The 24,084-nt window shown below is 43.2% G+C and overlaps 3 protein-coding genes across 5 annotated transcripts in view; all 3 read right to left on the reverse strand.

Annotated features, from left to right (window-relative positions):
* Nucleotides 1-269: 269 nt before the first annotated feature.
* Nucleotides 270-9,756, reverse strand: LOC100693532 (neurturin). Of its 3 annotated transcripts, none has more exons than XM_019347939.2 (3): nucleotides 9,426-9,756; nucleotides 2,824-3,133; nucleotides 270-2,323 (listed from the first exon to the last, which is right to left on the reverse strand). In XM_019347939.2, the coding sequence occupies exons 1-3, from the start codon at nucleotides 9,723-9,725 to the stop codon at nucleotides 1,881-1,883; spliced, it is 1,053 nt and encodes a 350-aa protein (XP_019203484.2). In that variant the 5' UTR covers nucleotides 9,726-9,756; the 3' UTR covers nucleotides 270-1,880. The 3 variants fall into 3 exon arrangements, with proteins under 3 accessions (XP_019203484.2, XP_025756246.1, XP_025756245.1); XM_025900461.1 differs by lacking the exon at nucleotides 9,426-9,756 and adding an exon at nucleotides 8,824-8,960; XM_025900460.1 differs by lacking the exon at nucleotides 9,426-9,756 and adding an exon at nucleotides 3,266-8,808.
* A 2,126-nt stretch (nucleotides 9,757-11,882) lies between these two features.
* On the reverse strand, nucleotides 11,883-13,436 carry larp6b (La ribonucleoprotein 6, translational regulator b). Its single transcript, XM_013273322.2, has 3 exons — nucleotides 13,292-13,436; nucleotides 13,029-13,215; nucleotides 11,883-12,912 (listed from the first exon to the last, which is right to left on the reverse strand). The coding sequence occupies exons 1-3, from the start codon at nucleotides 13,306-13,308 to the stop codon at nucleotides 11,962-11,964; spliced, it is 1,155 nt and encodes a 384-aa protein (XP_013128776.1). The 5' UTR covers nucleotides 13,309-13,436; the 3' UTR covers nucleotides 11,883-11,961.
* Nucleotides 13,437-16,216: 2,780 nt separating this feature from the next.
* The window catches only part of LOC100692990 (receptor-type tyrosine-protein phosphatase F), a 158,513-nt gene continuing 150,645 nt past the window's right edge, over nucleotides 16,217-24,084 (reverse strand). The window contains 5 exon segments of the mRNA XM_013273333.3: nucleotides 16,217-18,234; nucleotides 18,853-18,988; nucleotides 19,106-19,260; nucleotides 20,372-20,497; nucleotides 21,448-21,574. Coding sequence (XP_013128787.3) covers nucleotides 18,166-18,234; nucleotides 18,853-18,988; nucleotides 19,106-19,260; nucleotides 20,372-20,497; nucleotides 21,448-21,574 — 613 coding nt within the window. The 3' untranslated portion in view covers nucleotides 16,217-18,165.

The raw sequence follows: 24,084 nt of genomic DNA on the forward strand, positions 1-24,084 counted from the left end.
TCATTAGGTTTAGGGAGCAATTTACTTCAACATTGGGCAGGAAGGTTTGTATAGCTTTTTTCCCCTTAATAAATGAAATGATCATTTAAAAACAGAGTTGTTTTTTTGTTTTTTTGCTTCACAGAGTACTGTATACACTGTCATGACAGTGGCGCTGGATATTTAATCTGCTAGTTTATTTCTTGTAATATGATCATAAGCCAATCCTGCCTTCACCAAAGACGTCACCTTCTGTTTGAAATTTCCGCAATTATCAAGAGGATGATACATTGAAAGTTTATTGTTTTATTTATTTTCTATTTTAAATACAATCTGAGTACAGAATATTTGACACCCCCAAAATCAGTGACTTGGGAGAAACGATAAACATCCATACGTCTGAAATTATATTTATTCAGCAGTCAGTATAGAATGTAAGATAAACATTTTTTGGCACAGTTTCTTAATGATGATAAGCTGTCCCATTTCTGTGTGGTAATCTAAATAAATATGCAAAACCATAATTTATTTCCCAAATAAATACAATAAGAACAACAAAAAAAGATGCACCGCATCTCCATTTCACCTTCCCGGAAAAAAAAAAAAAGTCAAAAGGAAAATAACAGACAGACATAATGTGTTTTTACTTCAGGCAGTTGCTATGGGTTCAAACCAAATAAAAATCGGCGAAGGTGAAAAAGATGCTTAATGAGTCATTTCAACAGCTTTTTCTCCCCTAAAGTCAACCAGGCAATACAACAAAGGAGGCATTTGAAGGGCCAGTGGAAGGCTGTACTGTGGGTTCTGGATTGGAAAAGGTTACATGGTTTTATGGAGAGGTGCGAACATCACTTCAGATCCCAGCGTCTACTTTGCCAAGTTTTTAGTTTTTCACTAAAAACCATTTTTCTCTTTTACACCTGCTTCTCAGATTAGCTAATGACCGTGTAAGTGTAAACGTTCACAAATGACACCCAGAGACAAAAATGAAAAGGGTTATATCACCGGCAACTTGATATGTGCGATGTTTATGAATTTAACTTTGTGGATTTGACTTGGTGTGTTATGTCAATTATTTGGGGAAAATAATTCCTGAAAATTATGGGTAATTGCATATTTTAGACTGGGGTGTTTTGAGAAAGTAGAACTCAAGAGAGCAGATGTGTGAAATGTTTAAATTGCTCTGTTGCTGTTATTGAACACAAAAGCGACATACACTGGAGTTTTTTAACGTGGGTATAAAACCTGGAGCTATAGAAAATGATTTTCTTGCATTAGCAAATTCTAATCAGTAACACTTTTTTCTTTTACCTGTGTAATAACACTGCAGTTAGTAACATTGCATAGAAGTAGGGAACCAAAGTCATGGCCTGTAATAACAGCACGCTTTAAGCCAGATCACAAAACATTATAATCAGGCCAAGAGGCTGAAGCGTCCTGTGATTAACACCGGTGGGAATGAAGTCCAGTTACAGCACTGATCTGGTCCCCTACAGCTTATAAATCATGAATCTGTTTCATTTACTACTACTGAAATATGACATCACAAACAAAACCTTGCTACATTGTTGTTACACCACAGTTTACAGTGTTACTACATGGATAGAAAAGATAAAAACTTGTGATTTAAGCAGCCATAGTCTGCCTTTGTACAGGTCAAGTCTTGCTGTCCACGTGACACTGTCTCAGCTTGTGAAGACTGATGGTCAAATGCCAGAGTCTATCTGTCCAACAAAAAAAAATAAAATTATTATTTTTTAAAAAAAGCTGCTTTGGAGCATCCAGGAACATATTCACATCTTCCTCTCATTGAGTTTATACTCCATAGATTTTCTGTTAACAGCATCCATGACTCTTCCATCAGAGAGTGAGAGCAGCATAAAGAAGTCCATATCTCTGGGTCATACACATCCGCAGTTCTTTGCAGATACGTTGTGTATGTTCAGATAGCGGCTGGGGTTTACTGTTGTGTCCAGGACGGTAAAGTGCTCAAATGCAGTCGGTCGGCAGCAGGGCTGAATGCTAACTTTGTCCTTGCGGCCCTTCTCTCTGAAGCCCACTGTCATCATGTGCTTCATGACCATGTCATAGTTTTCCCGGTGTTTATCGCATTTGCCACTGCAGTAGCGCAGCAGCACCGTCTCTTCGCTCTTATATTTGAGACCCAGTTCATTCACTTTCACTTCGAGCTCCCTGACGGAGCACAGCTTGCGCTTTCGGGCCCTTTTAGTCCTGCGGCCCTGGGTCTCAGCAAGCCGCCGGCTCTTCCTTCGCTTCCTTTCTAGCAAGGTTCCGACCACGTGCTGAAGCTCGCCCTCGGTGAAGCTCTGCAGCATCATGGTAACTGAAAAAAAAGGGGGAATAAATCAACAGAAAGTGTTATTGACAGGTCACGAGGGGGGATTATCTGGTTTCTGTGTAATTTTGTGTCTAACATTTTCAACAATCAGAAATGTCAACAGAACAGATGGCTCACACAGATAATGCACTGAAGTTGGCATGGAAATCAAAGGCAGGTGCAAACAGAGGACCACAAAAAATGTTATCTATCATAACAGCTACAAACTATCCTTATCAGCGCTGGCTAAACAGAAAGTGTTTAAGTTCCACAGAGCGAGGTTTGTTCATGAATGTCTGTCACTGTTGCCATGTGAGGTAAAAAAAGACCATCATGTCTAAGAGTCTGGAGAGGTTCTGTGGAGAACCGGTGAACTATGACCGGTGCTAACTGACATCGGTGTGTGAACAGTAAAACCTGCTCTGTAAGCAACAGAGTCAGGTGCTGAGTGTTTTGTCGGAACCCTTTCACATGCTTGTGAGGATGAAAGCAACAGCTTATCTTACACTCTGAGAGGAAAGATTTCATGTCGTCTGTTGAGCGTTTCCTCCGATGCAGATCACCCATCTGTTGGGGCACTGGCCTTGATTCTGAAGAGGGCGATGATGATGATGGCGGCGAGGTCTTGGATGCTGATTTTAATAATGAAGACGGTCTCGACGAGGGTGAAGATGGATATTTTGTGTTAAGCTTGAACTGTCTGATGGTGGCCATGTTTCTAATGAGGATGGTGGACAGGGCTGCAGCACAGAGCATGAAGGCAAAAGTAGCACCTTTCCATAACTTCATCTTAGAACGTGGAGGAGCATTGAAACTCTGCGGAGACAGCGAGAGAGAAGCAAAGTGTGCAACATCAGACATGTTTAAACAGTCACGCCTTCAGCCATGTACTTTTGAACTTGTCACGTTAAAGCACAGACACATCAGTGTCGAAACTGCTATATCTACCACCATCACATTTCTGCGACCTTTCCACGAATCTACTTCTCTCGAGTGAGGCTTCTGCAGCGGGGCTTTTAATTTACCACCGGTTTACTTTCTCTGATTCTGCTACCAGCTCATTCTCACTATAAGTGAGGTCATGATCCATGAGCTCGACATCACTCGCTGACACCCAAGAATGCAGATGTGTGTTTAAAGTTGTATCACTGCAGCCTGGGAGAGTGAAAAAAGTAGAAAAAAGGAAAAAACACCACGACTGCCATTCCTTATTTGAGCTGAAGGCAAACGGGATGCAACCCCTGCAAACCTGCAGAAAATTTGTGCATTTTGATGAGAATGAGCATCTGAGCCGCCTCCACCCCCGTTTTCTAAAGCCTCCCCAAAAATCCTTTGAAAAGAGGGAAAACACATTCCTTCCTTTACAATGTCTCAACCACACCTATTTGGAATTCTATGTATGATAGAACGTGCAAGCGTGTATACCCCTTTATCTTACACCGCCCCTCCCTTCCAACAGATGCAGCAACACTGCAGCCACAAAACTCAATTTGGAGGACTTATGTGCCATGTTTTCTTTTTTCCCTTAACGTCAAACCACTGGTATGTTTTTTTACAAGCTCACTGCTTTGTTCTCTTCGCATCATGTCACCAATGAGCAAAACATTCCCCCAGAGTCGGAAATGGTACACTGGCAGCGACTAACAGCAAATCCAGACCAGCTTTACAAAGTGCTTTGCCAGACCGGATTCTGCAGGGGAACGTTTGCAGGCAGCCGGATTGTTTACCGTGAGAAAACATGTTGCATGGTTGCCCAGTTTTTTATAGAAACAAAACTCTAAAATAAGTGTTTTCTCTAAAAGTCAGCAACTCCTATAGATCACATGACAGAGAAAAAAACAGTAGGAGCATTGCAGTTTTTTCATGGTGGTTGAAATATAGGCGAATTCCCTGCACTCCTCTGCATCTGAGTGATTCGGACAACGCATATGGAAAATAGAAAGGGACTGTGCGCATGAGCTGCAGTGGTGCAAACAGCATATAAACAGGTATAACCAGTCATATCAGCCAAAGCTTGAGTCATCACTCATAATTCCATATGTGTTTGACGTGGTAAGCGGCTTCTGCACAATGAAGGGGTACTACGACAATCATTTGAAAGTCAAACATTTCACCTAACAACCTCAATTGACACACAGTCCTCGTAAATCAAACATGGAGGTGGCGCGGTAGCTGTGGCCGAACGTTACTCACTGACTGGCCATATGTCTGACGCTTGTTTCTCGCCTGCGAAGGCCTCAGAAGTTATATATGGAGGCCTAAATGGGAACGTTTTCATTTTGTTTCTGTTGGTTCGACCCCAAACCCTAACGGCACAGAGCTCGGTCCACCGGCCATGAACTTGTTGAATTCTCAGTTTTAAATGAAGCCGTTTTCTACTCTACACAGCTAAGGATGAGAGCTTTGTTTTCCTATGCTATTAATAGGCCAATTCGGGGCAGTTATTAATCCATGGAGTTAGCGATTTCACATGGCAGAGATGCATCGGTGTCCTCAGCCTCCGTGGCTCCGTGGCTCATCCTGATAAAACAATTACCTCGTAAAGAACAGATGAGTCTTCCACTGTCTCTGCCACTGGATGGAGATTCATCATCAAGCACTGATCTCATGTCCCTGAAGACACTTTGATTGTCATAATTGCACCACTCAGAAACACATTAGTCACATCTGCAGTCAATTGGCGCCAATAAAAGTGCCAAGGATCACACTGCAGCTTGTTCAGATGTTCACGGATGATTAATCAGCACAGACATTTAATATGTGTAACTGGCCCCCACCGCTGTGGACATAAATATACACTTACTGATAGAGAGAAGGGGCACCTGCGTTTTCTAGGGAGAGCAATGGATACGTAAATGAGTAGCTGACTTCCTGAGGACAAATGCTGCCTTTTTTTCCCCCTAGCAAACAGAGACGAGCAGTAATGCAGAGAGGATATAGTGGAAGCCCTGAGGACTCTGTAGCAGAAGGAAAACTCATCCTCAAACAGAGGTATAAAAGTGCAGATGACTCGCAAAAACAACTAAACCAGCTCCCACACAACATGTCTGGTCCTCGCAAAGCATCATGATATGCCCATGCATGCTCCAGTGTGTGCATATGAAGGCCGGTTGATTGTGTGAGGCCCACAACAAAGGGATAAAATCTTCTATTTACGACGAGAAAACAGTCTGAAGCCATGGAAACGGCCGGAAATGAGGATTTTGTGATTCTACAGAGTGTGGGAGTGATAGCACACCTGACATTTGCTCTGGGCCATATGTCACCTGAAGAGCTACCAGCAGAGAGAAAACAGTCCCAGAAGGCTTTTAACGTGTCTGAGGCAAACCATGAAAGTGAACTGTTCATCCAGAAATGCTTAAGTCTGTCAAGCCATTCCCGAGACATTATGTATTCTCGCATGCATGCACACATGGCGCAGTTGGAGGCCGATCTGCAGCGATCAACTGAGCTCTTGTTGATGATCTGAAAGATCGCATTCTTTCAAATGACACAAGAAAATCGACGTTTTTAGGGGAATAATTGGGTCAGTGGCCTTGGTGCTTCTAAGCTGGTGGTAATGTAATTATATAGCAGCATGGCACCCGTGTCCTCCCCTCCCTCTCTTGCCAGAAGGAGACACTCAACAGAATGCCACAGCCTACGGATGAAGTAGAGATCTGTCAAAATGGGGATAAGCGGCGTTTGCGGTTTTTACTTTTGAATGAAGACAGCAGATAGGGGGGCTTTCCTGTCAGCCAGTCTGGATCGAGACCAGTGAGACACGGTCATTGTGACAGAAGATCACAGAACGGCAAAAATGAAGAGCGTCTTTGTGCTGGAAAAAAAAGAAGCAGATACCAACTTCAATGTCTCACCATGCAGCAGCATTTGTTCCTATATATTCTCTAAATACAGCCTCTTCTGTTTCACCCTCTCTCCCCTCTCTCTCTGTGACTCATACATACCATAAACACACACGTACAGCAGTTGCGTGGTTTCACTCTTCCCCAATCATCTGACGCATGCTTGTCTAGAAATTTAGACAAAGTACAACCTTCATTGTTGGCCAGACACCCACTTCACTTCTATGGTGTACACATGCTAAAATCAGCAGCTCCATCACATAAGACTAGATTATCTTTCTTACATCATCTTGCTGTTTCCTGATATCAAGAAATCTCTGCAGGTCTAACCACAGTGTGTTTGCCACTGCATAAACATGAGGCCTGTACCTACAGAACACTGTTAATGCACCGTGAGTTGCAGCTTCGCTGGAGCCATGTGACCGGCTGTCTCTGTATTACTCTGAACACACCCCGTAAATACCTGCACTCGTAAGATAACAGTAGCAAACCAAAGAGTGGGAAAGGCACCTACTATGTTGCTGCAAAGAAACAACGTGCTTTTTGGAGTCCTAGAGAGGCCTTGTCTTGTCTTTTCCCTCTTAAGTGACCATCAGGAGACCTGGGGACAGCTAGAGAGTGCTTGGGGAGGTAATAGGGACATATTCCAAAGATCAGGGCGGGATTAGCACTAATGCCTGCCGGCTTTATCTGCAGTCACGTGGGTTAACACCTGGCTGCAGTGTTGGTGGCAGAGCACAGGTCTCGCTGTGTGTGTGTGTGTCCGTATTAATCCGTCAGACACCTCTAGCTCAGAGGTTAGGCCAGCATGCAAGGTCCACAGAGAATGAGCACCTGCAGGCTCTTCCACCACTAAATCCCAACCTGCCTACAAAATGCCAGAATAATGAAGAAGAAAAGTGACAAACTTGGTGAGTCAGCTCTGTTGTGGTGACACCAGGGTGGGCTAAGAGGTTGTAAAATAAAGTGGGATTTCAGAGCCAGGATTGGCTGTTCTATATCCGGCCCCGGTACTAATGCAACCAAAAAAAGCCTGTGCTGTAATTTTGCTGGTAGCCACATCGGTTGGCTCGTGCTCTGTCACTCAGAAACCATGGGATCATTAAAACAAGCCTGTTCCTTGTTAGCTAGAAAGCTGATGTTCATTATTGAGAAAAAAGAGGAGTTTGTGAGCAATGCCGAAAAAGTTGTGACAATTTTTGGTCACATTCTTTGAATTTTAGACACGATTCTGGTATCCTTTTTCGTCCACTGGATTTGGGTAAGTGGCTTAAAAAGTTTCAATTTTATTTTAGAAGGCCTACTATCAGGTCCCCCGGATTAGATACGGATTAATCCAGTGACCCAACGGCTTAGCACGAAATCGCACAACTCATACCTATTGCTGTTAAAGCAGGATTATTGAGGAGTGAGGTGAAGGTAGATTTAAAGATGCACATTTGACACCTGTCTCAGTATTTCTGGCCTGTGCTGTTATGGGAGGAGAGAGTCCAAGTGCAGTGCAGACATTACATTTGAATCACCCTTTTGATGTGAAGCGATTGCATTATTCTTGGCAGAGAAACACAATGTTGCCTCGTTATTTTTTTTATGTGCGTCTCAGCTACTTTCTAAAGAGTCTATTCCGGCTCTTAATCTGTCTCTGTCGGATCCTCTTTTAGCACAACAACATCACCTCTAAACCCATGTTAAACATGTTGATGTTGCTTTTACAAAAGGCTGGCGGCCATCTGGCACACACTGAATACCACTTTCGAGTATGACCCACGCCAGCAAGCACAAGCAAGTACAAACATCCGAAATATGTTGAGATTTTACATTTATTGACCATACTTTCTTCAGGCAAGCAGTGTCTGCATTGTATGCATGCAGCACGTATGTACTGAGGCAATGAGGAATAGTACATGTGTTCAGCTTCCCCATCAGTTTACACTAGTTATGAGCAGCTTTGGGAGGTTATGAAAGTTGAACAGCTCAACTGACTTTAGGCTTAACCTCTATCCCTCCTCTCGGAGCACAGCCAGATACAGTATAATCTCCATGTATGATATGGGCTTAGTGCAAAAGCGATCATCAGTTCAGTAAAAAATGCCAAGGATGAGCGTCATCAAGCGCCTCTATTGTGATCCTGATCTTCTTAATTATTTAAACTCTTAAAGGTGCGGAAATCCCTGAAATGATTAATACAAAAAAATAATTAGCCAAAGTCCCAGTTTCTTATCAAGTCAAAGTAGGGAACTAAGTTTTGTTAAAGGAAAACCAGCGTGTATTTGGAGTGCACTTATGCTTTAGAATGAGGCAAACCACCATGTTGGACAAATGACAGGAAAAGAAAAATATTCCTCCCTCGCAAAATAAACTCTTCTGAGTGTTGAGAGGTTGCAAGAAAATCAGAGTGCTAATTTATTTTTCTTTTTGCTCTTCCAACAACACGGGATACCCCCTTTTGCGACCAGTGAGCGGTTACTGCTCTGCAAGCATTTTGTGACAGGCCGTAGTGCGCTATTGTCATGTGGCTCTACCAAGGATCCACTTATCGACACGGATAACGTGTGTTTTCTGCCACCCCAGCACTTGGAGAGCCATCTCTGTCAGCAGCACCTAACGCCTTCCTCATAAGCTGCTGGCTTAGACTAACAAAAGAAGATGTGGTGTCCTTACCGTTCGGCCGGCTAATCCAGACTTAGCTGTGTGGCGTCGTCTTCAGCTGACCTCCACGGGCGAGTGCTGGCTGGGTAAGTCCATCATCATCACAGGCGAGGAGTGAGGACAGTACTCCTGCTTGTTTTCTAAAAATCATCACAACTCCCTGTGCCTGCAAGTAGGGGAGGTGTCCTGACTTGATTCAAGTCAAGGGTGTATTATTCTTCTATCATATTTGCACTTCCATAGAAATCTTTTACGTTGCAAAGATCAGAATCAGCATTCCTCTGAATATAAGCATGCATTTCATGGCATTCAGCCTGATCCATCCAAAAAGAGGAGAGCTGGATGTTTAGAGAAGCCACTGAGTGGTCAGTTTTACTTCAGAAAACTCATGTCTTCATGCTTCCCCATACAGAACTGGTGGTCTTCTTTGCAAACTTGAACCTTAAAATGGGAGAACAGAACAGAACCAGGGTACGGTGGCATGTAATAAGCAGATCTTACAGATTTCTTTACTTTTATCACATCTGTTGTGAATTTCTGTGAATTTCCATCGCCTTATGATTATTTTTTCTCCAAGGAATAACACTGATGAAGGATAATGTACATTTCCTTACCCTTTTTTTTTTTTTTCCAGCAGCAGGTCTCCTCTTCAGCTCAAGCAAGAACAACTCTGCGGGTCGTGAAGATGAGTTAGGGTGAGGAGGGAGAGTGTAGTTACCGTAAGTGGAGCACAGAGCTTCTCCGATGCCTCTGAATGCCTTCCCCTTCAACTCATGCTCCTCCTCCTCCATAGTTGTGCTTGTGGGCCGAGTCGGATTACTCCTGACATGATAATCTCTCTCCAGAAGCACTAAAGGATGCTTTGGCCTGAGTAAAGGCTTACATTTACCTTCTGCCGCAAGAGAGCGTGCCATCTTAAGCAGGCAATTGGTAATAGCCTCAAATGGGCAGATCAGTGCAGTTTAGCGGGGTCTGCTAAAACGAGTGTCTTTCAATCTTTTAGTGGGAATTAAGAAAGTTCACAATTGGTTTAAAGGGGGCTAAGACAACATAAACTCAGAGTAAACAGAATTATCACAGCAGAGGTATTTCATGATAACCCAATCTACAGTTGGCTGGAGATAAACCCATTGATGTTGTTGTTCAGGATCACGTCCACATCCCCTCCAATACAGTATTTTAGCCTTGAGCGGCAAATGAGGAGCAGATGGTTGTGTTTTTGGAAGGTATCAGGCGCTCCAGACTGTAATCTAAATAAATACCCTATCCACAGGGGGAAATGCGTCAGGTGTGTGGGGTCAGCGATGTATAAACAAAGGGCGATCAGTCGGGAGACAACTGAGGGGGATACGCGAAGCCTCACAGGTGCTGTCGTGGAGCGGGTTGCATTAACCTACAGGTAAACAGAATGTATGATCCAGAATCGTTTCTGGAGATGGTGAAATAAAGCAGCACAGTAATAAAGCCAGCACACCAACAGGAAACTAATTATTTGCTAACAAATATCTCATTCTCACAACATGAGTCATTCAGATTTCCTCAGGCCAAATTATACACAAATCAAAGCTCCACTAGAGGGGCGGAGATGTGGCCAAGTGTGAACTTTTTAGGACTTAAAATTCCTTCATCGTTGCGTGGGACAAACCAAAGGAATCTTTGCCCAAAGCTTTGTGTCGTTTGTGTATCAACTGATATTCTAAGGTTGTTATCACAGTGACCTGAAGGGGTAGATTTTTCTTTTAGCGCAAAAGTTAAGGCAACCCTTAGCAACTTGGAGAAAAGCAACAGAACAAATGAAGAGCGGAAAAAAGAAAACGTCTTTTCATTACAGTCAGCAGGTGCAAAATATTATTATTACACTAACTTATTTAACAGACATCTCAATAACTGGCCTGAACAGCCTATGTAAAGGCATAATGACTTCCACTTAGCAGGGAATATTGTGCTTTTCCAGCCTCAAAAAGGAGCTATCAGCACACAGACATTTCCTGACATCGGACAGAAACATGCCTACTCTGTACATATTGTTCACAGATGTGTAAAGTTTTCATAGACCTGCCTCAGCTGCAGTATAAACCCAACAGCTGTTAATTGCTAAATCAAGCTAGATACAGTACGGGTGAAAGGCTTGATCTGTATACAACGAAACGTCTCGCTCAAAAAGTTAAGATTACATTAGTCACGAAGACGGTCTGACACATGAGAATACTCGAGGGGGGGGGGGCAACATAGCATGTTTCCAATTTCAATATGATAGAATTCCATACACATTGTGATTGAATCTTTTCCACTAGGCGTGGATAAGTGAAGAAACACATTTTGTTTAGTTTTGGGCAAGATTTTAAGGAAGCCCTCAATCAGTAACACTATAAACAGACCATTCCAGTTGAGGTGTCATTAGAAAGGCTGGAAATAAGGCACAAATGTTGCTACTACGCACGTCTTGCACAAGACGTGGTTTGATGATTGGACAAGTAACCTTTCGCCAAATGTCATCTCGGCGAGTGGAAAACTGCTTTTTAGAGAACCAAAATCTAAACAGGGATCTGTGGAAAAAGATGCACTCAGACAATGAGGGCCTTTTATGAGTGTTTCATGTTGAAAGACAAGCCTTCTGTCTAAGAGAAAGCGGTAAAAAGGTAAATCCATCCCTGCCAGAGAACAAATATACAATACAATTTGCAGTTGTGACCAGACAGGCTGAGGCCCCAGAGGTGCAGAGGCCACTCAGGTTTCAAAAGAGGTGTGTACAGACTCTGAGACATTTTTATTCCAGCTCTTAAAATCCAGAGTTTGGGTTAAAATTTTGAACTTCCTGCTAAAATTTATTCAATTCAATTTAGTTTTATTTATATAGCGCCAAATCACGATAACAAGGATTCAAGGTGCTTTGTACTGTAAGGTAAAGACCCTGAAATGTACTGAATTCTATGTGCATGCTGCATTTGCAGTGTGTGTGAACAAGTGTGAACATGGCTAAATGCTGCCCCCATTTGTCAGTGGTTTATAACTACACAACACCCCGAATTAACAAGGTCTCAACAATCAAGATGCAAACATTTAAAGAGCGTGTGTTGTTTATTGCAAAGCAAATATTTTGGTTTCTCAGCTTTTAATTCAAAACATTTTTTTTAACTAAATTAGTTAATGTCACTTTTTCCAAGGGAGGTCGAGCTGTTCCCGGTGCCTCGCTCTGAACTGAAAACCACTGGTGCCATCCGGCCCAAAGGGCTGACGTATTACCCTCTGCATCGAGCTGGGTGCGCTCGGCTGCCCGGTCTCTATGCGGTTCAATTTAAGGGCCGCTAATTTACGCTTGAGCACCCACGGGCTCTGGGAAATTTCTTTATCGCAGTCTCCAGAGTTCCACGTCATCCTACTGTCATTATGATTCCAACCAGGCAAGGACTGGCCATTGCAGCTGCTGGAAATCGGGTCAACATTCTGCGGTGCAGGGTTATCTGTGGACGCTTTGGGCTGATGTGTGTCTGGAGGTTCATCAAAAAACGCAGTGGGTAAAGAATTCTCCTCCCGGACTAAGTTCTCTGGGATTTCAGGTGGATTTTCCTCCTTCTCGGGAAGGACTTGGCTTGCTTCTTCTTGGGATTCGTCCTCAGTGAAGTGATGCATTGACTGGAATCCCATAGGTACAACACACATGCCCTTCCCATTGGACTTTTCCTCTTCTGCTTTCAGGGCACTGTAGGCCTTACGAACTGTCTCCAAACTGTCAAACTTGATCACCGCACATAAGTGCAGGCCAAGCTGCTTGTGACGTTTCCCGTAGCACTGCAGGTCTGCAGGAAGCTCCCTTCCAGGTGGCAGAATCTGGACTGAAGTAACTCTGCCGTAAATGCTGAACTTTTGGAGCACATTCTCTGAGAGCTCAGCGGCATCCGGGCCTCGGGCTGCAAGGTCTTCACTGCTTTGCTCCTCGGAAAAGTTCCAGGCGAGTAGGAGCTTGCTGGTGGGGGAACACAACAGCCATTTGGGAAGCGGCTCTATGCGCCTCACTTTGGTGGACTCATCATTCACCTCCAGAAGGTCTGAGTACAATGCTCCCACCAGAGTCATGTACCAGTTTTTGGTCAGGGTCCTTATCTGTGGCAAACACGGGCAACCTCAGATTGGTTCACATTTTACTGGATTGTTTTCATTCAAACTGCTGGAATGTAAACACCACAGAAAGCACACCAAATGTTTTTTGTGTTTTGTACCTTTTTCAAAGAAGTGAGAAGCTTGAGACTGACGAAACCCTGCTTGTTCTTCTGCACATGTTTGAGCAGGAAGCCGTCCTCTGCCAGGTGGCTGTCAGAGAAGAGCTCCTCCAAATGGGTTTTGATCTTCAAACACAGCACATCACCTTCACAGTCATCTTCACTTTGGAAGCGCAGTTGATCAGATCTGTGACGAATGATTCGTAATCAGCAAGCAACTTCAAGAGAAACATTTCAGATTTGTCATTTTTAGATTTCCTTACCTAATCAGATTGCTCATGGTGTGTCGTAAGGATTGTGATAGCAGAGCAATAAACTGTTGTCTTTGCTATTTCCTTGTAAATTAAAGGCAGCTGTAGCTAACACGGAATCAAGCAACTGTTCATATGAGCACAACAGACTCATTTGGTTTCTAAGGAATCCAAAAACAACATTTTGTAAAATGCTATAGCTGAAATTCCACATTACAAAATTAACTTCCACCAGCAACAACAACACATTTAAAAACAAAAGAGAGCAAAAAAACTTAAACAAAACAAAATCCCAAAATGAAACAAAAAAACCCATCATGAAGACAAACTGTTTGTTGCTATAAAAAAATATTACCAGGGCTACAATCAAGGGCATCTGTGCACAACAGAAAAACCAGCAGTTAATCAGTATTACTATCAGCACTTAAATCATTAGAGATGTGAATTTAAAGCAGTTCGGAGTTAAAACTGCACAATCAAATCAAAAGGAAAATTATGATGCCGTCTGACTTTCAAAAAACAAAATAGATATAGCAGCACATTATAAACAGCAACAAAAATGATCCTTTAAATCCAAGCTCGTGTGCTTTTGTCTTAAGCTCATTCATCCTTTTTAGCGTGTGCCTGCTACTACACGCTGAAAGCAACAACAGATCCATCACTCGCACGAGATGGTTTATTTCCATGTTTTAGTCAACAAACTTGATTAATTATAAATATAAAACCCTTTGCAGGCTGTTCTTCAGCTCCACTCACCCCCCCCGGCCCCCCATCTTATTGTTATGAGGCATCAGCAGGTGGTGATTTAGCAGTCCGTGTGGGCTTCTAGTGAGGAGGGGAAAAGGAGATGTCGGGGTGTTCCGAGCACATCCGCTGACATGGATATAAACTGGATATACACACGTGTGTTAAGATTATAAAGTGTTAGCTTGAAATTGTCTGCACTGTGTAAAAATTCGAAACTTCAACAACCGCTTCATCAAAACTCATCATTATTCAAATACGAGTGACAGCAGCATTTCCATGACAACAGGAGCAAACAACCACCAAACTGTTATTAGGTCTTGGGTGAAAAAAATCACTCCCTCAGTGACTCATTTCCTGTATCCCTCCAAGGTATGCAGCAAATTGAGCTTTCAGGCACTGATGAATCAATGTGATCTTGAATCATCACTGACACTCAGATGTGTTGCACCTCTGATTGCAAACAGAAGGACCTGTTCGTGACATGGACACTCGTCTTTTCCTCCACTACGAAGGAAAAAAATACTTGTAAAGGTGGAAAGGGTCAATGCAGAGCTCAAGACAGTATAAACAGAGGGTTTTACCACACTGAAGCACAAGTAAACAATTGCTGATCATTCCCAATCAGACCGGTTAAGGTGGACAGAAACAGGTCAATAGAAAAATGTGACATGATCCATTTGAACAGAGCACTCCAAACCAGCAGTCAAAACAGCAGTTCCTCCACTGGCCGCCTGAGGCTCCCTCCAAAAGCCCCGGGGAAATCAAACCCTCTTGACTGTCGTGCTGAGATGTCAAACTTCTGAGCAAAAGTAGTTTTAATTTCAACATGTTTTTCCATTTTCTTCTGCTTATCCGATTCAGGGTTGCAGGGGTGCTGGAGCCCATCCCAGCTGTCAAGGGGTGAGATGCAGGGTACACCCTGGACAGGTCACCAGTCTGTCGCAGGGTTAATACAGAGAGATAGACAACTATTCACACACACACCTATGGGCAGTTTAAAACCACAAAGTAACCTAACCTCATGCATGTGTTTGGACTGTGGGGGGAAGCCGGAGTACCCACAATGAAGCTCATACAGACAGAGGGAGAAAGGCTCCAGGCTGGATTCAAACCCAGGACCTTGTTGCTGTAAGGGGACAGTGTCAAAAACCTAACAGTGTGTCTTCTCCTTAAAACTCACATGTTTACATTTTTTTAAAGATTGAAAGGTTTTATATTTATGCCAACAGAGGCTGTAGCTGCTCGCTGTGTGCTAGCCTCTCCTCTGCTAATTTGACAGTGAAATTAATTCTTCGACTGTGTTTGAGGCGTTGGTCCTTTTTCATGGAATTAAAACAGCATGGCCTGCTATGTAGCTCATTTTACTAACAGCACTTCCAAGAAGTTTCAAGTTTCTATGAGTGAAGTACTAGAATCAGTCTGTGAGAGAACCAAGGTGCTAAACAGGGTTCCTAGTGGTCATGGCTAAAATGCTAGAGATGAGGCTTCTCAGGGAGTTACTGGTCATGTCCTACTTTTATAAACAGTTTATGCTATAAATCAGATGAACAATACACAGAGTTAATCTGAAAATTTGCTAAACACTGAATGACTACTCTTATATAACATTTATTCACTAGTCATCACTAAAATGGGCTTTGGACACTTCATAATAACCATTTTGTCATTGACAGCTGCAGTGAAGTGCAAAAGTCAGTAAAATGTGGCACATTAAAATGTAAAGCCAAACATACATACAAAAAAAAATACATTTTACAGGAGGAAGATAAAATAAGACATACGTATAAATGAAAAGTCTAAACTTGAGCTCATGTGCTTTTATACGGGTGGTGTTCACTCGAGTTGTGCTTATTTTGCCTTAGACAGTGTACAAAGGTATAATCAGAAGCTGATTAAGAAATTAAGTAAACTTTTCTTTCCAAAGGGGTGGGGGGAGATTAAAAACTAAAAAGTACTAAGGGGCTGGCATCTCTCACAAGTCAGACTCTCCCCACCACTGCACAAACACACTTTTAGAAATACCTCAACACAAAGGAAACTCCATGCATCACAAAACAGTTGTTAGCGACCACATGCTCAGTGGGCGATAAGCAGGCACGGTCGCAGGTGTCTCTTTGAGCGTGAGGTAAAGAGCATCTTGTAAGATGTAAACTTTTCGCTTTTAGTAAGAAACAAAGGATCACAGGCCAGTCTTTGTACAAAAACCCAATTATGTAACTTTATTAACATCAATGGTTTTTTTTATCATCAACAGTTTCTTTTGAAATTCCAGTTCTTTATCAACAAATAGAAAACAGACTGTGTACAACAGATCGAACCCCTACAGCACTAAGCATTCACAAGGTAAAAATGAACATTTGTTTTTTTTGCCAGCGTTTTCAAGTCCCCCCACCCCACTCCCTCCCATTCCTCCCACCACCACCACCACCACAACACTTAGGCCTTCTGGATCTGAAGCTCCCCTCCTGCAGTTTGTGTGGGAGAAGCTGTGTGCTTGAGCAGTGCGATGGCCCGTGGTGAGTGAGTCGTCGTCCATTTGATGGGTGTGGGGTGTGTGTTGGGGGGGTTTGTGCTGTTTTTCCTCATTCGGGCGAACAACCGGCTGTCAAAGTTACTATGGTAGTACAGTAGATACAACGGGTGTTTCCATTAATACACACGCTAGGACAGCAGGCTCTCTGCGGTGTCTCTAGGTAGATCAGCAGAATTTATCCTTTTTAACAATATACTTTTGAAGCTGTGTATATATCTATGTGTAATTGTACATATATATAATCAATCATAATTATATATATATATATATATATATATTTATAGTTCTATTTCTGTATAAAATATTATCAGTCCAAAGGGCTGAGTCTTTTTCCCTCTGGTAGGAATGGTTGATTCTGTACAGGTACCAACGCTGATGGCTCTGCTCCTCAGCCCATATGAACCACTTCCGCTCCCGTCCGGTCTGCGTGGTTCCACTCCAGCAAACCGATCAGGTTAATGGTGAGTGAGGAGATGGGAGGGACTTGAAGAGCATCTATGTTCAGAGGGCGGGAGTTTATATTCTGTCGCCTACCCTTTGGGTATAAAAGTCTGTCTTTCCTCAGGTAAGTTCTCCTCTGTGGAGCATGAAGGCCTCAATGCCATAGGCTTCTGATGAAAAACAACAACAAAACAACCCAAAACAAAACAGGAAAAAAGAAAGAAACCAACCCAAAAACCGTACAAATAATGTGCTTTCCATTTCTGTACAACTCTGATTTAGTCTCTTGTTAGATATTTCACTTGTGTTTTTAGCTAGCTACCACGTTTACAAGACAACTACAGCAAGTCTGTGCTCTGAAATCAATTTTCTCAAAGTTGATTTTTTTTTTTTACACTTGAAATGGCAAGTGAAAAGGCAAAATTTGAGCTATTGAACTGAGTAAGACCAAAAACAACGTTTATGACACATAAAATGATAAAAACAACAATGTGATGTGACAAAAACATATCTGAGAGCAGCTCAGAGAACAGTGGTCCTCCTGTATTAGTACCTAGGAACATGTTAAAAACACATGTCCCCTGTGCTAAAGTACCCTATAAATGATTATGAAAATAATGCATACCCGAGGCTGCTGGGCAGTTTAAGACAGAAGAAATGCCTGATATTAAAATGATTATTAAAAACAACCCCCCAAAAACGTATACTAAACAATAACGTTTGACAAAATGAATCATAACAACACAATAAAAACAACAACAACAACAAAAAAATGAAAATGCTCTCTTTGTGCTACCAGTAGCCTTTGACAATCAGGGAGGATTGGCTTCGGCGGAGCAGAGAGGCGAGCTGCCAGTCTGCGCCGTCGGGTCTATACAAGAGTTGTCATAGTTGTCAATAGTCACTGTAATGTTTTATTATTTTAAAGCAAAAAAATCTCAGGTGGTTGGTTAACTCGGCGTGTATCTCTGTGATTGGATAAAAAACGTCAACGGGTCTGCAAGCTCATCCCTTTCTCCGCCCCTCCGGTAGCTGCGAGGGGATAGGGTTTTTAGCGGGGTGGGGGCGGGGACTGGGGGGGATCAAGTGATTGGATGGCGGCTGAGATGGGACACTTGGCACACTCCTGAGAGGTCTGACCGGGGAAGGTGCTCGGTGGGAGTGGTTACGTTGCATAGTGGTCAAAGCTCCCCAGGTACTCCAGTGCTGCCCTGTAGCACAACTGGTACTGGTCCTGTAGAGAAGAAGGAAGAAGACGATGAGAACGTTGTCATCGATCTTCCTGCTGTTAAATATAATGACTGGTCTCGTCCAGCCAACAAAATATTCATTAACTTGGTTTAAAGCAGCATTTCTTGTAATCTGCATTTAAAAAGCAGGCCAGAGGTATTCTCAAAACTAGCTGTAGTACTTTGGAGTATTTACCCTAGAGGCGCTGCAATATGTTTTTCCTTTTCTTTTCATATCTTAAAAAGACATTTTGTTATCATAAACCTTAAAAGGTTTATGACCTCCTTTGAATTCACACCATGTCAGTCTTTTTTCCTCTAATATCCTTCGTTATGTAACGTATTTATGATTTCTTCACTTGAAGAGAATCTGACGCAGGGCTGCTTTGATACCATTAGTTGAATTTGCTGTGGGATTTCTTACCCCCCTCCCCTCCTCCCAACAACCTTTTTTTTTTTTATTAAAGGAGGATTTGTCAGTAAGTCTTTGCTTTTATGGCACCAAAATGAAAAAGGACACTTTAGATTGCACAGAGTTTAAATCAGAGAAATATACAACGCTGACTTTCAAACGCCGTCCCGTCACTGCGGGAACAATCGCCTGATCAGTACATCGCCCTTACCTCTGTCTGCACCATGGCGGGCCGCTGGGTGCGAAGCGTCTTTACTGTCTGGAAGAGGTCAACCACACCTTCGTACCTCATCCGCTCTAGCACGATGCTGAGGGTGATGAAGACTCCGGTCCTGCCCACCCCGGCACTAGCAAACACACACACACACAGACAGTGTTACTACACCTGCTGTCTAAATATTCTAAATATGCTGAAAGTTAAATCGTGGTGGGAGCAGAGTCCAATGCACAGTCGTTCTCCTCACCTGCAGTGTACAGTGATTGGTCCGTCCTGTCCAAACTGTTCCTTGGTTTTGTGCACTTGTCCAATGAAATCTATGAAGCCTTCTCCAGTTTTTGGCACTCCTTGCTCTGGCCAGTCGGTGAACTGGAACTGGCGGATTGTTCTGGACTGTCCATCCTGAGGGGGCAGCAGATATGGAGCTTCAGAGAGAAGTTTCATTTAAAAGAGAGACCCGATAGCTCTCTGCTGTACTCTGGAGCGTGCGCTTCACAGATCTCGCTGTTCTTTGAACTCAAAAGGGGGGAAAAAAACAACAACCCAGCAGAGGGTTTCATGTTGAGGTTTATGAGTACCCTGTTGGCTGTCACTGCAGCCGTCTGATCATCAAATATCTACCTCAGACGCAGTATGAATAAAGCTGACCACCTGGATCACAGTGACAGATTTGTGGCAGCGTAGTGTCAGAATTATGCGGAGTAAATGAGCGCATTTCTAAACATATAATTTGTTCAACCTTTATTTATACAGGATCGCCCAATGAGAGCAGTTCGCTCCCTTCTGCATGCCCGCCTGGTGCAGAAGGGACCATAAAATGCGGCTCACAATGCAAAAACATACATATAGACAAATATTCAGGTCTGCAAACTGCAGAGAGGAACATATATTTATACACACACACACACACCCATATAAAAGAAAGAGTGGATGTGGGATTAGAGTGTTGCTGTGCTGGGAGCCTTCAGATGACAGTAAAGTATATTTATAGCTCATTGAAACTACTGCATCACAGGGAGTTGCAGTACTGGCCCTCAGGGATTGAAGGTTATGCTTTTCATGTATTTTCACAGTGATCGTGAAACACACATGCACCGGCGCGCACGCGCACATACACACACACGTTCGCATCTAGAAGCACAAAAAACGAGCACGATTCATAGCACAAGCACGCTGATGCTAAATCCGGGTGAAAATGTTTGATGGCGCATTCACTTGATGTCAGCCTGTCAGGAAAAATAACACAGAGCGCGTTCTGATCATCTCTACCTTGAAATTACAGTCGGTATAATTCTTAACACTTAGCGCGAATGTCAGCGTTCGGATGAAAACCTAAAATTAAGATGGATTTTTGGTTGGACGGCTGTATTTGTGGAAAATGCCAATGATCCTTCCCACCTCCACTGCCTTGAAGACATGTACGTAGATATATTCGAGTCCACACACACACACACACACACACACACACACACGTGGGCACATCTGCAGCGTTTCACACACAGAGTGAACTCACCCTGGCATCTGTGACTTTGAACTCTCTGAGGATGTACTGAGGCATGTTGTACTCAGCCATTGGATCCACCACAAAGTACTGGTACCTGGCTGACCGCTCTGCTGGCCAGTACTGATGACACTTCTCCTACAAGAGAAAAAGAGAAGGAAGAAACTTTCAGCACTTAAATTTAAACAACCTTTCTCCATTAGGGAAAAAATGACTGCTCCGATTTGTTATTTGTATGTTTTTAGAACGGGTTACTGTACGTCATTAATCATTTGGAGTCATGAGAATGGCTCTGCTTACAAAAGAAAATCCTGATAGACTAATCTGTGGTTCTGAAATATTACCTGATTCATCTTAGGTGGCAAAATATTTACATAATTTGTTTGTGTTCTTAACTACAGCGATGATTTGCATGAGAGCTTTTTTCATCAGCTGTGATTACGGCTGAGAGGGTGATAAAAGCTGTAAAATGCAGTTGAGTGCTGTCAGAATCACCTGCATAATCACAGAACAGCTCACAGTAAGATATTATGGATTTAATCAAATTGCTGCCAAGATGAGTGTCCCATTTTTTTTTCCCTGTAAGGAATGTGACTGATGATCTGAGAGATTTATTCGCCATTTCGCTGAAAGTGAAGTTTAGACAACATGATTTTTATGCTGTACCCTGTCCCTTAAAATTTGAAGCCAACACTTGGTTATTTTAACTTGTCATTACAACTGAAAAGAACCAACTTCGCACTGTTTAAAGGTTAAGAAACAAAAAAAAAAAAAACCAAAACAGTCTAACAGTACCTCTTTGTGGGGGCGGCTAACGAGCGGTATGCCATGATGGAGCCTGACTTGCGGTTTGCGCCCGTATCCAGCCTTTGTGTTATGCTAAGTGTTCCCTGAGTGCAGCTTTACAGTCTATACTTCGCAGGCATATAATTCAGAGAGAGGATGCGCATCCTAAAACTAAAATCTAAGTCTCAAAAGTAGTGACGGCGTTAGACAATTTGGAGTTCAACCCTTGAAAGAAGAAACTAGCTCACAGCGCCCACGTATAGAGACTGTCATCTCATTTTTAGTCTGCGCTCGCGTCTTACCCGTCCCATCTCTCGTAGCTTGGTGAGCATGACAACAATGGTGGAGTTGTGCTCCCACAGCATCCTCCAGAAGTCTTCAGTGGTTTCAGCCAGCGGGCCCTGGGTGGCCAGGTAGGCTTTCTGCTGTCTGAAGATGCAAATTCACACAGAAGAGGCAAAGAGTAAAGATCACACATAATAATTATAAACTTTATGGTGCTTTTACAACTGGCATTAAGAAGCACATCCCAAAGCAATAACCAGAAAGGATTAAATGATTAAAGAAGAGCTGTGGCTGCAGAGTGGTTAGCAAAGGAATTATTCCCACTGTGCTTCCAGAAAATTACGTCTTACAAAGTCCTTGAATACTCAGACATGAACTTATTGAAATAAAACTTAAAGGGCAGAAAAATAAAAACCCAACACATTTGGATGACATTTACAGTATATACTGTACACATTTACAGTATATACACATTTACAGTATATACACAAAAGGACACAGTAATGTGATATTTAGTAAAGGTAAACAAAAGCAGCTTGAAGCTGTTTAGCTGGGTATTTCAGATCCTGTTTGCAGGCTTTGTATACACTGAAAGTGTGACAATGTCAACAAGACATTTCCTGCACATTTACTGTACATGGTAAATAATTGATGGCAGCTATCCTCATTCTTGAGTAATCCAAGCCTGTAGATCCTCTGACCCCTCTTTCCTCTTTGAAACACAGACTTGGAGAGAGAGAGGCAGCACTTGATATGCTCACAAAACTAGAGATGAGCTCATCCACTGAGGTGCCAGAGCTGTGCTGGTGTCCTACGTGACTTTGGTCCAGCTGAGCAGTTTGTTTTGTCAAACAGCAGGTGGCAGCAGTGCGCCGATCAACAGAGAGCGGTCGGTGAATAATCCAACACACAAACCCAAGCAGAAGATTGCATGCGCGCACACACTCTCACATGTTTGCAACACATGCAAACTGGCATCCAGGTGTAGGCATTTTTGGGTGCAGTAGTTTTGCAAGTATATTCACACGCAGACACACGCACGCTGAGCCATGGCTGAACAGCTAATGAAGGTGCTGCAGGCAAAGCGCTAATGTGGAACTGGGAGATTAGAACGTACTCTGGGCCTCGCTCGCACAAACACAGAAACAACAGATTGGGGGAGACGAGATGACATACAGAGAGGGGGAGGCGAAAAGAGTGAGGAATCAAATTAAAAAGATGAAAACGGGGGGAAGAAAGCGCAAACTATACAGCAGAGATGTGCAAAGTACTGAGAGGATGTTGAGATGAGATGAAAGAGCGAACGCTGCTCTCTCCAGCTGGTCATCAGAGTGCAATGTAGGACTGGCTGCCGAGGACGAGGAGGGTGGAGGGAAGAGAACAGAAGAGAGGAGGCAGGGGGAGAGGAAAAGGAAGAAAATGAGAAAGCAGGAAAAGGGAATTTGAGAGCAGCAGAGGAAGAAAGGGAAGCGAAGAAAAAGCAGAGCTAAGCAGGGGGTGAATACTAAAATTTAAATTGATAGGGTGGACCCCTCTAACCCTCCCATAAAATGGCCCCGAACCAAAACAAAAACAATTCAAAGTGTATCACACAATACCAACTTCGCTGCACAGTGTCCCAATGAGCGCACAGCCAAACAGCACAAAGCACTCTCTGCATCATCCCACATGACTGCAGTGCTTGAGGACATAGTGTTTCATTTCAACCTCATTACAATGCTAAAACTCCAGCCCGCATCGGAGCATATCCAGGGCTTGCGCCCCTGATAGCATAGCTGGAATCAATGGCTCGCCTCTCATTAGCTTAGCATATTATTGGCTTTTCTTGAAGGCGCTGGGGTGAAGGGCACTGGAGGCCCCTGTTTAGTTTTTATTTATGCCCGCGTTTAAAAGCAGCTTAATTACACAGTGCCGCTGGTGCACACAACAGGTCCCCACCCGGATGTCTGTCTCTGCCATGGTGTTTGGATGGAAAAATTAAGATGGCGAGTGGGAGAAAAGGGTGGGAGGAGATAGAGACGGGGAGAGGGGGAAAGAAGTGCAAAGGAGACAGATTAGGGAGGAGAGCAGAGAGAGACACAGATAGAAAGGGGTAAAAATAAAGAAGGAAAAAGACAGAGACGGGCATGGAAAATAGAGGAGAGAGAAGAAAAAGGCAGGGAGGGTTTTAGAAATCGCACTTCATTACAAAACTCTCCTGCTGCAATTATGCCATTTACACAGCAACAATGGAGGGTCTGCCTCTGTGGAGCACCTTCTCATTAATAACAGGACTGAAGAAGGGGGGCGGGGGAGGGGGATTTGGGAGGTGGGAGTTGAGGTGTTGTCTCGGTCACGGCCCCCATATGGACTAAATGACATTTCATGCTACCTAACTCTATCCCCTTTGCTTCCACCATAGAGGAGCCATCTCTGCCCATGCTTGTATAGATATAAAACAGAGAGGCACCTTTTCATCTTCCTTCCTCTAGGAAGCAATTTGGACTCACAGAGCTCACGAGGACAGCAGCAGAAGCCTCAATATAAAGGCAGCAGTGGCTTACTGAATGAAAGTCACATTGACATAGCCGGGAGTAATTCTTACAGCTGAAACTGCCCACTGCTGCCTCATCTTCCAATCCCCTCCCATACGTTTTATCCACTCCATTGTGCCT

This window comes from Oreochromis niloticus, linkage group LG18 (genome assembly GCF_001858045.2).
Source record: "Oreochromis niloticus isolate F11D_XX linkage group LG18, O_niloticus_UMD_NMBU, whole genome shotgun sequence".
NCBI lineage: Eukaryota > Metazoa > Chordata > Actinopteri > Cichliformes > Cichlidae > Oreochromis > Oreochromis niloticus.